General features: G+C 38.6%; 1 protein-coding gene and 1 pseudogene across 1 annotated transcript; one reads left to right on the forward strand and one right to left on the reverse strand.

Annotated features, from left to right (window-relative positions):
- Window positions 1-220: 220 nt before the first annotated feature.
- LOC103982367 (ATP synthase subunit delta', mitochondrial-like) lies at window positions 221-3,659 on the reverse strand (annotated as a pseudogene).
- A 1,980-nt stretch (window positions 3,660-5,639) lies between these two features.
- On the forward strand, window positions 5,640-10,868 carry LOC135611224 (agamous-like MADS-box protein MADS3). The gene is made up of 8 exons (XM_065106735.1): window positions 5,640-5,887; window positions 7,470-7,548; window positions 8,492-8,553; window positions 8,705-8,804; window positions 9,217-9,258; window positions 10,271-10,312; window positions 10,389-10,525; window positions 10,633-10,868. The coding sequence occupies exons 1-8, from the start codon at window positions 5,706-5,708 to the stop codon at window positions 10,694-10,696; spliced, it is 708 nt and encodes a 235-aa protein (XP_064962807.1). The 5' UTR covers window positions 5,640-5,705; the 3' UTR covers window positions 10,697-10,868.
- Window positions 10,869-16,107: the final 5,239 nt, after the last annotated feature.

Here is a 16,107-nt window from a genome sequence, read left to right on the forward strand (position 1 = left end):
GTCCCAAGTATTATGAATCAACTTTGAGATGACAAAATTTTATGTGCATCAAACAATCTTCGTAAATATTTAAAGATAAAACTGTGTATTGACCATTTCTATACCCGTATTGATGGGTGTCTCATGTATTGGATACATATGATAGAAGTTATATTAATTATCTACGGTGAAAAAAATAAAATATCCATAGGATATAAGATTAAGAATCTAACTCGTGAACATTAATTTCAAGTCTATAATAGTTAAATAACCAAACTCTTTTTTTTTTCTTAGGAGAACATGCTTCCCATTTTGATGAGATCTGATGGGCATCTTCTTCTTCCTCAGACCGTGATTGAAGATACAGAAGGTGGGGTGGGGCTTATCAGCATCTCTGTCAATCAAGAAATTGGAAATATTTTGGGAATTGAAGCTGTCACATGGTTCCTGAGTACTTGAGCCCCTGAAGAGCATGGTGAGAGGAATAGGAGATGGATGCTGGCCACTGAATGTGTCAGTATTGGAATGTGATGACCTCTCTGCTGAAGTACCTGAGCAAAGGAAAAAGTAGGTGAAAAGTGAAGGGGAAATGAAGCAACCAGCAAGCTGTGGTCTGTAACATTGTCACATAATTTTGATGATCATGAGATGGTGGCAGAATGAGATATTCAGCTAAAGCTATCACCTGATTCAAAATTCCATAGTCAATAAATGATTGAATAGGGTAATATTGCAGTTGAATTGCAGTGATTTAGAAGTGCTTCAGTTGCCAACTTTATCAACTGAAGTATGCCTTGTTTCAGAAATATTCTTTTTTTCTCAGCAGCCTATAAGATGCAGGATATCTGACTTAATTCTATCATTTTCAAGAATTATTGGCTTAATTCAAGTAAGACTGGCACAAAAATTGAAACACATGAAACAGAGGAGGATATAATGTAAAGGAACTGATTACGAGATAAAATAAGAAGGGTTGGACCATTTGAATCTGAATAAAATCAGAATATTTTGGTTTCCAAGGACTGATTCACTGCATGCAAAAATTTATCATATTATTCTCAATGAGGTAGATAGATATTCTGCACAGTTTAATGTAAGAGAAGGACTGAGGCATCCACCTTAAACTCATCTCTCTGATCTCATATGTCTACAGGATTGAAACAACACATGTCAGGGAGCAGAAGAGATTCCAGTACCCAAGAAATGCTGCTGGGAACATGAATTGTCTCAATCCAATCAGGTACTTGTGCTTGACTCTTTTGAGGTGACTGACTCTATGTTGGATTTATATAAGAAAATACAAAGTCACCTCTTTTCCTATGTTCCAGTGAAGACAAGAATCATTTTCGCATTCTGACTTAAGAATTGGATTCAGAAAACAATGCAAAAACCTTGTTAAAGCCTTATGATTTACAACACCACTTGCATTTTGAAGCTGAAACCATGTAGTCTTTGCTTCAAGCTGCCACAAAGACCAAGTATGGTTGGTTTACAACATAAATTCCCAAGTCTAATCTATTTTAAATGTAGCATGATTGATATATGCCAATGAAGCAGAAATTGGGGCTCAGACGTGACTCATTAAAATATTGACTGAAGAAAACTCATACATCAGCATGGCAACAGGTATTCCACACAATAACAATTCATAAACCGTCAAAGTCATGTAAAACATTTCACATTCATGCAATTGAGACAGGTAGGAAAGAATGTTAGTAGGCCAATCAAACAAATACACTACAAGGTTATAACACAAGCTGCGGAAAATTATGAGAGCTACAAATACACTACAAGGTTATAACACAAGCTGCAGAAAATTATGAGAGTTTACCAAATTAAAACCAATCCAACAAATACACTACATGGTTATAACAAAAGCTGCAGAAAATTATGAGAGTTTACCAAATTAAAAAGCAAAAAATTTAAACATCCAGAGTTGTATGGTAACAGTATTGAAATGCATGTTCAACTGAACCAAAGATTTATTATACTTTTTCCTCTTTTCTTTCACATAGCAAGTTGGTCAATTTTCTTGTTCTATATATGAATTCAAGAGGGTAAAATCACAAGGATAAATACCATCACTCAGCCAGATAGTGCTGCATCCAGTGCACCATGAACATCAATGCCAATCTGCCCTTCAGCTTTTTCCAAGTCCGTTGTGGCTGAGTTTAGCTTCTGGGTGTAATCAGCAAGTCCCTTCTGGACCAGGTTTGGATCAATATGGTCAACAGGAACAGCCTCAACAGCAACTATATCCGTAACTGAGTTAGCATGTGTGAATGCAAAACCACTGCTAACAAAGACTTGGTAACTTCATTCCCTTCGTGTACAGGAAGAACCCCTGGCTTGAGCCTCTGCAATGGTGGCAACATGTCCAGGGAAAACACCCGGTTGCCCTGTAGTTACTGGTACAATGACCATATCAACCTGAAAGTAAATGCCAAAAAAAAAAAAAGGGAAGGATATGGGAATAAAGCTAGTGGTCAATTGGTAAGCCTAGAAAAATATATTTCATTAAGACACTTGTGAACTGATAGATATGATACAAATGGATATGATACAGATTTCTTAAACCTGACAGATATACATGAGATCAAATAGATAAACTACAAGGCTGCTTGGACATTCAAGCAGTATATTGGCCTTGAATTTTTGGTAATGTCACCACGACTTGGACAAATTTGGAAAAACATTGGTGATGTCCTTCTCATGCTGATGTGCCAAGTACTGTGGCTGTGTCAGATTATGAACATTCTGAACTTCATGAATTGGATAGGTTAAAGAAGCCTTTTAAGGTCGGTATTAGCCTAAAAGTGAGATGGCATTGCCAGATCCATTTCCTACATAGGCATTTTAATTAATACTTAGAGAATATCTCTTCTTTGATATCCTTCCTCAGACTATGTTTCAAATGATTACTAACAGATTGCTCAGCTTGGTAATCGAAGAAATCATGCACGACAAAAGGCTCACCAAGAAAATGAATCAAAGCAGTATAAAAGCCTATGTAAAACTAAATATGTTGTAGAAAGAACCAGCAATTTAATTGAATTTAAAACAAAATTGTTGTTTGTTTTGTATCAAGTATGCCATAATACTAATAAAAAATATTTCTATCAATTATATAAATAATAGACCTTTCTACTCATCTGTTCTCAAACTATCTTTTGTATGTCAGTACCCAGCAACCAAAAGGAAAGCATATGATGGCATTCCGCAATTATAATGCATAAGCACTTCCAGAAATTTCATCGAATAACTAAAAATCCTCTTTTTGGAGAAGAATCAATGTCCGAAAAATAGACAGATCAGATGACCCAAGGCCAGGCGCAGCATCATCCAAACGTCGGAACAAAACCCTAGACAAGATTTAGATGGATCAGCGGGAGAGCGGAGGAGCAAGCAAACCTCCTTGTTGGAGATCTCGAATTGGCAGGGGAGGACGAAGTTGACGGTGAGCTTGGAGGGGACGGAGGAAGGCGTGGGACGGCGGGGCTTCATGAAAGCGTGCGGGGTCTTGGTCGGGTCGATGTTGGGGGCCGCCAGCTTCCGCCAGGCATCCAGGAACGCTGCGTCTCCGACGGCGCCGCCGGGAGGCCGGTGGACAAGGGCCGTCCCACGGCGGAGCGGCGGCCGCCGAGAGCTCGGGTCAGGACGCGCAGGGCTTGGCGTTACATGGCTCGATCTCTCTCCTTCCCTCTCGGGTTTGAACCTGAGGAAGACGACAAATTGGGGCTTTTCTTTCTTCGACGCGGCGCAGGTTTTATGCTTGTTCTCGGGAGGCGTACCATAGCGAGCGGGTGCTTCTTGATTCCAGATCAACTATCTCGATCGAATCACAGAACACATTTAAGCGGTTTCCCAGTCGTCAACATACCCGGGTCCCACAATAATTTCAACGTAGAACCAATGAGAATGCAGAAACCACGAGGACCAGTGCTCAATAATTTTGACAAACTTAAGTATCTATTAATTAACCTTAATAGATAATATAATATTTATTTACTTGCTCAATATATAAAATTTTAACCTTAATAGACAGATGAAAGACATATTGATGTTAGAGTTAGTCTTTCTTGACAAACACAATATTGGTCTACATGAGGAATATTTTGATTATAGGAAGAACTTTCAGATCCCATATAATCTTCCAGCTTTCTCAATTCTTTTCATGATCAATCTCTCTATTCCTTAAGAACCTATAAATGCTTTTCGATGTCACCAACCCTGCAAATCCTACTTACCATACTTATATATAAACATATAATATATTCCTGCATTATTCAATCGACTGTCATATAAATATTCATTGAGAATTTATGTTTCGATACACAGTCGAAGATACAAAATAATTCTATGACGATCCATTATTATTTCACATAGATTTTGTCAGCGGATTGGAGATAGTCCAATAAAATTGGCCGAAGCTGCCAACTGATGAACTGAAGAGAGTCAGAACTAAACACAGCGTGATGGTCAGACTTGGCATCTCTCGGCTTATCATCATCCAATGGCTCTCTCCTGTGCCAAAGAGCGATCTCTGGTGACAGGCTCATGGCTGAGCCAAGCAAAGGGCTATGTTAGCGACCAGTTTGTAGTGATGCACATCGGGCAGCTACAATGCTCTCGAGCTCTTTCTTCTACTGCACACCATGTTAAACATCTTCAGATGTTTGCTTGCCTATGGAGATATTTTAGAGTGGCCAAGGTAGCAATGTGGGGGGAGAGAAAAGTTAGAAAGTGACCTTACCACACATACATGAGAGAGAGAGAGAGAGAGAGAGAGAGAGAGAGAGAGAGAGAGAGAGAGAGGTCGCCCTCACACCCAGTAAGCCACTCTAAGCTCTGAGATCTTTATCTCCTCTACCTTGCACCTTTGGTAGTTGGGAATTGAAGACCCACACATTCCCCCAACCTTACCCCCTATGAATCCATCTTTCTTGGATATGGGAAATTCCATAGTGGAGAGGACATGCTAAAAGGGAAGCAAAGGAAAGGCAAGGTTTGTCATGAGGAATGAACAAAGCAGGATAGGATGCTGCAACCCCAAGCTCGTAGGTGGCGCGGTGCCAGGAGACTACTCGTACCAGCAGCTCGCTCGACGGTGGACAGTGGAACGGTAAATGCTTCACATTTCGGATGCAGATAGCTGATAGATCTGTGTGAATCTTACAACATCATGATTCGGACAAAGATGATGTCGTTAGATCGTAAGGTGGGAGTAATCTTAGCTCATGCGAGGACAAGAGTGACGACGGCGTTAAGGTTGGCGCCACAACCTACACAATGTATGAGCGGCTATTTTGACAAGCTAGTGTGGCGATTGTATCACACGACACGCAGCAGCATCCCCGGCTCCTTTATTCCCTCGTCTTCCGGAGGACAAGATCAGTAGAATAACCAAGACTTTCTGATCTCTTTCTCACTCTAAATATCTCCAGATCCAAAGTAAAACACAGAGAAAGAGCTTAAGGTAGTAATAACAATGGTAACGATGCCTAGCACTGTAAGTTTATCTGAGAAGACAAGAGCTCATGTCATGTACTTAGATCAGAAGGAAAAGTAAAAGAGAGAAAGCGATAGGCAACAGTGCTTGTGCCCTTTCCCTGTCATCCACAGAATTCCTTCACCATTATCAGATTCTCTCCGCCACGCCCACGGCAACAGAAACCAGAGAGAGAGAGAGAGAGAGAGAGAGAAGCAGGTGGTAGTAGGGGAAGGAGATGGGGAGGGGACGGGTGGAGCTGAAGAGGATCGAGAACAAGATCAACCGGCAGGTGACCTTCTCCAAGCGGAGGAATGGGCTGCTCAAGAAGGCTTACGAGCTCTCCGTCCTCTGCGACGCCGAGGTGGCGCTCATAATCTTCTCCAGCCGCGGCAAGCTCTATGAGTTCGGCAGCGCTGGGTAAACCCACAAGCATATATACATGTTCGTATGTATAGAGTCATATAGAGATCTACGCTGGATCTGTGCTGCGTTAAGCTTTTCTACCTCATTAGATGCTTTGCCATTTCTATGCTAAGGAGGAGGAGGAGGAAGATAACAAAGCAGTGCCCCTCATTTCCTGCTTCATGTCTTTTGCCATGATGAATCTCTTTAACCCTTCGTTCCTGTTGTTTATGGGCATCATTTATGGTTACTCGTCGTGGAGATCATGGATCTCTGGAAACCCTAAACCTAAAGCTACTCCTGTAGATCATGACAAAGATGGGCTCCAAAACAAGATCACAGGAGAAAGAACTGGCTCTTTCTTTCTTTTTCTGTCGATTTTCTGACCATTTAAGCCTGCTGGTTTTTCCTCTCTACGGATCTGTCTTTGCCAGACATGCTTGGTGGCGAATCTTAATTTGTTCACATGTAGAGTTATGGATTTTGATCTCACAAATCTCTTCACTTTCTTGGAAAATCTGGTTTTCTGTCTCCCTTGTCACGAACCATGTATAGTGTCTGACATACCTCTTTTCTCCCCAAAAAGAAAGATGAATAGAAGGGATTAAAGCATTTTTATTGCAGATTATTGTGCATCTTGGATGCATGATTTTGCATTCATGCAAGCTAAGATCTCAAAAGAAGAAACCTTCCAATTTTTAAGGAGAGAGAGAGGGTAAGATCCAGTGATCTGCCCGACTAGAGAGGGTGTATATCATCCATTTTCTTTACCAGATCTTTGGTCTCACTGGAAATTCCACTAAGCTATAAATATTGTTGTTGCAATGACTTTTCCATATCATCTGTTTTGGTACTGTGACAGATAAGATACTGACTATTGGTGATGTCGAACTTCACAATTCCAACAATGAATGATGTGATAGAACCAAACTGATCTCACCTATGAATGGCACTGGAAGATTACTATACCTATTACTATTACTGTTCATGATTCTAAAGATATTACTATCCATTGCAATGATGGAAATCACTATCATTACTCTATTGCTCTTCTAACAGCAAAGAATAATATGATAGCTTCAACAGCAACATTTGATTTTTCATTAAAGAAAGGGATATACTGAAACTGATAGCTGAGAATCTTTTCTTAAATGGAACAAAATTTACCTTATTTATACTGGTAATACTATCATCAAGAAGTTCAAAGCAAATCAGAAATCCAAACATGAAGAAATGATTGCTAAAGATAATTCTCTGCCTTTGTTTAGTATCACATGTCTTTTCAAACATAACCACATTCCTACTGCATAAAGATATGCATATATGCTCAAAATCAATCGGAAGAAGATTGAAGCAATTACCAGAGTAGTCATAGTGCAGCTAATTTTGTTGGGCTTCAAAGGTTCTAGAATAATTTTCTTTTGTTATCTTCTAGCTTACCAATTCAAAACATTCTTAAATATACTCGACACTTGCATATTACATTAGTACACTACTCTATGTACATTTGGGTTGTATTTCATCAATAAAAATGCATTGCTTTCTTTGTATGAATGTTGAGAAGAAATGAATGGATCACTCTAATTCTATCTTGTAGAACAAGCAAAACCTTGGAGCGATATCAACGTTGTTGTTATGCACCCCAAGATCCTAATGTTGCTAATGGGGAGGCACAGGTTTGTGTTCTTTCGGCGTTTTCGATTTCACTACATCAATTTTAGATTATATCAAAATTAGGGCTGACAGTCAGATTAAGATTTAAAGAATGATCATGAGAAAAATCGGGTTCCTCAGGGCTCTTCAGTATGAAAAAGAAACCTTTGCTTGAGGCAGAAGTTATATGTTCTTTTCTTCTTCCTCATATTAATAGTATCTTGATCTAACATGGAAAAAGCAAGTGGATCAGTTATCAAACTAGAATCACACAGAAATCTTCTAAGAATACCACTGGATTCTAATTGAACTATTTGATTTTTTTTCCTTGAATCTGTCAGATGTCTGTTGTTTGTAAATTCTCGTAAATACGGTATCATATACGTATTCATGAAACGCTCATTATGCTCATTGTATTCACTGTGTAGGATGCTGAGACTAATTTTTCCTTAATATATATGAACAACATTTTTATCCATTGCTTAGGAAGAAAAAGGAAACATCTTTATTATGACATCTAATAAAACCATAATCTTTTGCAGCTGGACTTCCATCCAAACATAATGATTACACTAGAAAAAATTATAGCTATGGCTATGGATGTGGAGCTGTTGCTTGTTTAGTCAACATCCTTTTCTCCTTGTAACGAGATGTCTAATCTTGCATGACCCTCAACATGTCATTCTCTTGCATTACAGTCACTTGAACACCTCAAGACTGTGATCTCATACATATTTGAGTTATTTGTGAGGAAAATTAGTATATTCCTCAAATGTGTCAACTAAGTTACTACCCTATAGATCTCGTCGTATGTAGAGAGCTATTTAGCGTATCAGTCGATCACAATTCACATGTTGTGTTCACTCTTATTATGTCACAGTCGCAAGTTCATTCTAGTATCTGTAAGTCTCTTGAGAAATGATCTTTGACTTGTGAAGTTTATCTTGTAATCGTATCACATTGCAGAGCTGGTACCAAGAAATGTCCAAGTTGAAGGTCAAGTTTGAGTCTCTCCAACGTTCCCAGAGGTTATTCTTCTTCTCGATAATGTTAGCAGTCTTAGGACATCTGTACAATTTCCTCTGTTTTCAGCTAGAAAGAACCTTCATAATCAATCATTTATTGTTTGTGTCTCCTTAACATGCCATGCTCGAGATGGTAATTACATGTCATGTGAAGGCACTTGCTGGGTGAGGACCTCGGTCCACTGAGTGTGAAAGAACTGCAGCAATTGGAGAGACAACTCGAGTCTGCACTGTCACAGGCCAGGCAAAGAAAGGTGATGTTAAGACTCAGACTTCACCAGATCTCTATCTTGATTCCGATCTAGTGATGTTCTGCATGAATACAAACACTTAAAACAATTGCAAAGATCAATTTCTATTCTCATGTATATATACTAGACTTTTCTTTCTCGGATTCAAAATGATTCTGGTCATTTCAATTATCTTCTTTCTTTTTCTCTTTTGTGTTTGAGTTGGCCATAGTTGAGATTTCTGGCTCTTTTGATGAAAGAAGCATCTGAAAGTAGCTCTATAAATAGTTTCTTCTTGAGAGAGAGAGAGAGAGAGAGAAGCTAGTGGTGCCACACAAAGTGCTTCTTTATCCCTCTGGGTTTTATCTTCGTTTTGGATTTGTACTATTCTTAGATAGTTAAAATGCATGCTTATTTGATTACTCTTTAAGTGCAGACTCAGTTAATGATGGACAAGATGGAAGAACTTCGGAAGAAAGTAAGCAACACTACTCAACCCATTAAACATTTCTTTCATCCATCAAACGTTCTTTTTCTTCGTCTTTGCCTTGTGCTTTTGCTATCTACAAATAGTGCTACAATTCAATTCTCTAACAATCAGCAATATCTCTTGTCAAAACTATATGATATAAAGAATATAGTTATGTACTTTAATTAAGTGCTGATCTTTGAATGTCCATCCTACTTCAACACCTGCCTCTCTCTCTCTCTCTCTTTCTAAAGGAACTTGTTTAGTATGCATTGGTCTTTGAGAATGTTGATATCAATAACTCTCAAAATCTATGATGAAGGGTGTAATATCATGTTTGCTATGCACAAAGTGTCATCACTTATCATTTATTTTCTGAGCCATTATCTAAGTGTTAAAAGAAAGCATTACTATCTCAGATGTGGGATGCAACATCCCAGATTTATTTTCAGATTTTACATAGAGAATTATAATGAGGTGAAAAGTTGCCCATAGAAAAGATGAAATAAAAGCAAACTGCAGCAACAGCCATCTTGATGTAGTGCTAATTAGGGGACACAGATCACCATCTTATCTCAATTAGATTTCATGTAATAGTAAAACAAAGATGTCCACTTAATTAAAGTTGGATTTGTCACAAGAGAAATGGAGAAAACAGTACAAACTTAGACAGACAATAATCTCTAAACCAAACAAATCCATGCAGTTCACTTGGATTGATTCTCAAGTAGTGTATCCTATCTTATAGTTCTTTATATCTGAGGCTCGAAACTTTTCGTCAATTTTCCTTTTCAGTAATCATCATTATATTCATTTGTTTATTCATTCACATCCTTTGGTGTGTCCTTATGCCAACCATCTGCTTCAGCTCGGCAAGCAGTTTTCCTTCATCTTATCCTAATTGTTCAGTGTATAATATTAGAATTCAACTCAATCTTCTTGCACCAGACCAAATCATTACGAGTAATAGCATAAACAACAATGGTCATGGTGTGAAGTCTCATTATTTTTTGTGCTGCAGGAGAGACATCTTGGAGAGATAAACAAGCAGCTTAAAGACCAGGTATTCTTCTGAGCCAATGCCAGTGATCCCAACATATAAACACATCATCATCATCATCATTATCCTGTGTTAACAGCTTGAGGCAGAAGGTGCCGCCTTGAGAGCCCTTCAAGGTTCATGGTGTCCTGATAACGCAGCTGTAAGCAGCAACCCCTTTCATCTACAACCATCACACTTCCATGGCACAGATGACGGACCCACGCTTCACATCGGGTAAACTTCTTCCTCCTCTCGGTTTGATGCAGATTTAGGGTACATGAGCAACATTACTAATCAACCTCCTTCCTCCTACCTCCAAACACATCAAACACCTCCTACAGGTATCAACAGTTTGCTCCTACTGAAGCCGGGGAGAGTAACTTGATGCTGAACTGGGTTCCATAATGGATGTGCTCCCTATAATCTCCACACATATAATGTATTGCTATTGCTTCTTGTCTCTGTGAATTGCTCTTGCATTTGATGTTACAGCCTAAGAAAAACCTGTGTTTGTGGATGTAGCTTGCACTCAATGTCTAATTTCAACTACTATGTATCTGTTTCTGATTTTTATTCAGGGTTGCCTGTTCATCTTCTTTTCCAGTTTCTGCTATTTCATGAATTAGGTTTGGATCAGTCCATCATCCACACATGATGAAGAGTGTTAAGAAAATAAATCTAAATATTATATCACATCTAATGTCTTAAACTTAAAAGGAATAATAATAATAATAATAATAATAATAATGATAATACTAGTAAATCTTAAAAAATAGAAATAAACTATCAGTCTACCTCTAGTTATTTTATAAAACCTTCCCTGATTCTGATAGATTATGTAATAATCTTTTGTGATTTAGTGTGGAAGTAAAGCTAGTGAAAATAATTGAAGATGATTTAAGGTGTTGACTGATTCAAAGTTATACACAGTCTACTTGCTTAATTTGTATTAATTTTCTCAATCAATCGATATTAGACCTAATAATAATAATTTGTATTTAGTCGATAAAATCTCACTTAAATGACTAGATAAACTGTATCAAAAAATCATCCAACTTAGTATTTTCGATTAAAAAAAGAGATGATTTATATGAATCAATACACTTCTCCAAGACTGCGAGTAATCTGCCACATGAGAAGCACGCAAAGAGAAAAAGCTTCATTTGTTAGAGAGTCGCTTACGTAAACTCCGTCCAAATAGCTCAGTTTTTGTATGATTTCTCATGCAAAGCATGGAAAAGATGTTATCGAGGCGGCGGCGTTTGGCAATAAGTCAAAGTTGGCAGAGTGGTGAAGCATAATTGGTATAAAAAATGTCATATTGTGGCAAGTCCTTATCAATTTTATTACCATAAATATAGCATTTCAAATTAAAAAAATACAAATCATGCTAAAATTAATATCCACCCTGGACCACTTTTCCAATAATTCATTCGAAGCCTTCTCCTATACCTCTATCCAATTTGATACTATTATAATTCATTAATAAGTCAAAGCTATTGATTCAACATGCTTAAATAGACATATTTTTCTCTTATGAATTTATTTAATAATATATAAAATTGATAGAAAAAGATGGACATACATAAGTTCCAATATAGTTGACCGCATAGCCACTTGTTAGTCGTGCCTAATTGATAAGTGGTCGTCGGATCTAGGACACATGGCCTCAATAGATTGCATGTGGTTAAATGTTCGATCATTCGATCCTATGATAAACATAGTCATATGACATGAGCTTCTGGAGTGGCCAACATTATACCATGTCCTTACGTAAAACGTTGCAGGATCTCCTCTCACACACGACGATCTCCGACGTAATAGTTCTTGAACCACCTGTTAAGGTATGCATTCTATATATTTATATATTGATTTCTTTGAGCTCACTAACTAATCCGATCGATTCAACAAGATTTGAAATTTTTTTGACTTTAAGAACTGACTTGATTATCGAAGAGGCATCAGTTGGGAACGCTTTCAACTCAATTTTGCAAGGTCGACATATTTTTATAGAACATGAAACAACTCTAGAATGAGTCTCAATTGGATCAGATTCATCTCTCCAACTCGGACAACTAGACTTTGACTTAATAGATCAACGCTAGAAGGAGGGCCTCATACTTGAGTCGCCTCTCTTCCTCCACCTAGAGCTGTTTGACCATCCTCTTTGTGATCTGCTGAAGGTTGGCATTCTCCACACAAAGGGCCACCACCTCTTTGTTGGCCTTTAGCAACTCTTCATTTAGACATTGGAAATCGACCCTCACCTCGCTAGTAAACCAAAGAGTAGAATCCAACCAACTCACTAAATCTACTGAGTGATGATATTCCGTTACCAACTCCTACTCCAAGTCCATATTTTGGACTTGAAGGCATTCAGTCTTGTCGATAATGGAATCTCTCTCTCGAGCCCTCTTTCAAAATTATCCCTTTTCATCATCACCAAAGTTAGGGTTGTCGATGAATCTCTAACTTAATCCAAGTAGACAACCAATAAATGATCTCCCTGTAAACTAAAACATGTGGTCAAGACGAGAGAAAAGTATGAAGAAGGTTGGACGTGTTATCGATAATTACCATAACTAAGGACTTATGAGCATCGATAATGAGATCCTCAATACGCCTTATGCACAAACCCTTAACTAGACCTTGAAATAGCATGTTACAATTCCAGATGACAACCACCCGAGGAATTTTATAGGGTTGACCTATGTCCATGGTGACCAGGTCGATAGAAGGAAACCCCTCCCCCCTCTTTGGCCAGGTGATCACTACTTCACATCAGAAGGAAGCCTGATCAATAGTTTAGATTTTATATGGATTGACTAGGGTTACTCTCTCCCAAGCATAAGGATGGGATAGAGGTTGGTTGGTCGCTCGATGCAGTAATCGAGCGATAAAGCCCCTCTTGACTCTAAGTTGTCCTAGGAGCTATCTTGGGCTCGAGAGGACAAAGGACTTTTCAACCCCCTTTGGCACTAGCTTGGCGATAGCAGAGTAGTGACAATAAAACATTTGTTGAGGTGCACCTCAACAATAGCCATTTGGTCCTGACTATTTATTGTCGGATGAGCCACTTTGCATACTTTCAGAAGAGGCTCATCCCTCTTTTGACTTTGGGCTATTGACTTGACCCTCTTGGTCATGGGAGGTTTGTTGGTCATCCTCTTTCTCACTCGACATTGGGGGCGTTATATGCCTCAACAACGTAAAACACGTTACCATGAAGATGTATTTTTGCTTGATGAAGACTTATTAGTTTAAATACTGCTTACAATAGCAATCGCTAGAGGAAAGATTCATATGCTAACCTTGAGGAGAGGGTTGATACTAACTTCCCTAAGCCAGATCTTGCTTATCTATAAGATGGCCATGGATTCAAACAAAGCGATCAGCAATTGGCATTATTTCTCTTGATTTGACCTATTAAGTTTTGGAATCAAGTTTTGAATCTTTCTAATGAACTAAGTCAAGTCGACAAGCCACTCTCTTCATGAAAAAATAAAAAAAATATATCTTCTTCTAACCTTTATTGGAAGAGGGTGCCATTCGGACTTAGACAACTGAGATGATCATAAAGAAAATAAGTTGAATCTTGAGACTTACAAGAAAGCAAGCTGACAATAAGGATTTCCTCAAGCTTTTAGCACTCCTTAACTAAGGTAGCCAAGTAGTACTAAGTGTTTAGTGTCACTTAGGTAAGAGAGATTTTCCAAATATTCAAGATTATAATGAAAAAGGAATAAATGAGGAATCTTAACGACTCATATGATCGATTGCTAAGGCAAGGAGTGATCAGCTTAAACTTAGAGGGAATGTTAAAAGCCTCCCTAATGTGTATCAAGTTAGCATTGGAAAACCAAGAATCAAAGTCATACGACCTCGACATGATTTACGTGGTCCGATCACCTAAGAGTCTCACCTCTAACGAGGCAACCTCCCTCATCATGATGACTCTAACCCCTTCAATGGAGAGGGAAGAAATGGAAGCTAACACCAAAGGCGGTGACGGGATTGGAGAACTGTCCAACTTGCAATCAAACGTTGGAGATGAGCTCGATAAGGATGTCATTCAAACATGCTCAAACTTTGAGATGAGTAGTTCGTAAGCAAAGTAAGACCTGAAACTTTGGGCAAGTCTAAATGTCAAAGGGCTCCAAAAATGTTTGAAATCATGAAGGGTTCTAATATCCTAGAGGGCTATTTATAGTGCTTGAATGACCTTTCACTTGATTGCCCCACTAGTTGATGTTACGATCGATAGGACCTGTGACACTATGTTATTGGCCAGGGACGACTGATAGAAATTATTATGATCATTTAAATCCCCAATGACACATGCAACCCATATATAGATACGCCTGCGTACACCACGCATGCGGTGTGATAGTCGAAATGACAGATCCAACCAGATTTATTAGGAAATCAAACTAACACATTTACTATGGATCGAGATAGGGTCAATGCATTCAGGCTTACATGTCAAAGTTTTGTGAGTTGAGAAGGTGATGCATCCGCCAAGGGTTTGAACGTCCACATCAAGCCTTGAGCCAACTGAATAAGCGACCAAGGGTTAGGCCTCCTGACCCAATGGATGATTGTCTATTCACATGGCCCATGCCTCGACTAGCTAAATGCCTAATTGCATAGTCCACACCCCAACTAACCGAACACATGACCACACGATCTATGTCTCGACTAACCAAACAATGACGCATAGCCCATGGGTCAAGTATGTATTTCAATAATCCATAGCCCATATGCCAAGTGTGCACTTCGATGATGCACAACCCATAAGCCAAGTATGTATTTTGATGACGCATAGCCCATTGGCCAAGTGAGCATTTCGATAACCCACAACCTGCGAGTCAACTACACACTCAGACAACATGCAATTCGATAGCTCAAACGTGCATCTCCTGAAATCTACTTTGCAGTACTGTCCAACTGGATGTCTCCAAAACTAACGACCTATCATTCAAACAAAAGATCAAGATCAGAGTGCTTTAGGGATTGATGGCTCTGCGAACTAGTAGCAATGAAGAGGGGGCTAGTGATAGGGAAAGGCTGACATGACAGACGCATAAACTCAAATGTAACTTATAAATTAGTCATTCTAACCACTTGTTAGTCACACCCAGTTAATAAGTGATGGTCGAATCCAAGGACATGTGGCCTCAGTAGATCACACATGATCGAACGCTCAACTATTTAATTGTCTGACCTAGTGAAAAATGCGATCAGATGATATGAGCTTTTGGAGTGGCAAACATCATACCACGTCGTTGCCCAAAACATCACACAATCTCAAACATTACTATTACTGAATCACTTATAGGGATCTCAAGGTATGCATTATACACATTAACTTATTCAAGCTCATTAGCAAATCCGATCAATTCGACTAGATTCGAATTTTTTGACTTTGGGTTTTGACTTGATTATCGAAGTGGTAACGATTGGGAATACCCCCAACTTAGTTTTATAGAGTTGGCACATTGTTGTAAAATTTGAGACAACTTCAAAACGAGTATAAGTTAGATTCGATACACTTCTCCGACTCCAATAATTGGATTTAATTTAAAGAAACTAAATAGTTATTTAATTTAAATTAAATAATTTTAATAAGCCCATGATAATTATCACATGGTGACGTGTAAGTATAATCTTTATCCACGGAGATTTAATACTATTGTTGACCAAACTTACCTCATCTTAAAATAATCACTTCGTGTAGAACGAGCAAGACACTACACACCGCGTGGTTTGTGCGTGCATCGTTGTCGTTATCATGACCACGATTTCATGAAATTGAT

Source organism: Musa acuminata, chromosome BXJ2-4, assembly GCF_036884655.1.
Source record: "Musa acuminata AAA Group cultivar baxijiao chromosome BXJ2-4, Cavendish_Baxijiao_AAA, whole genome shotgun sequence".
NCBI classification, from domain to species: domain Eukaryota; kingdom Viridiplantae; phylum Streptophyta; class Magnoliopsida; order Zingiberales; family Musaceae; genus Musa; species Musa acuminata.

What these genes read in the sequence shown, in the direction of transcription:
- LOC135611224 (XM_065106735.1), top strand. Translation starts at nt 5,706, where the DNA reads ATGGGGAGGGGACGGGTGGAGCTGAAGAGGATCGAGAACAAGATCAAC. An exon ending in CACAGGCCAGGCAAAGAAAG is followed by an intron (nt 8,805 to 9,216) that starts GTGATGTTAAGA and finishes CTTTAAGTGCAG; the next exon opens with ACTCAGTTAATGATGGACAA. An exon ending in ACAAGCAGCTTAAAGACCAG is followed by an intron (nt 10,313 to 10,388) that starts GTATTCTTCTGA and finishes CTGTGTTAACAG; the next exon opens with CTTGAGGCAGAAGGTGCCGC.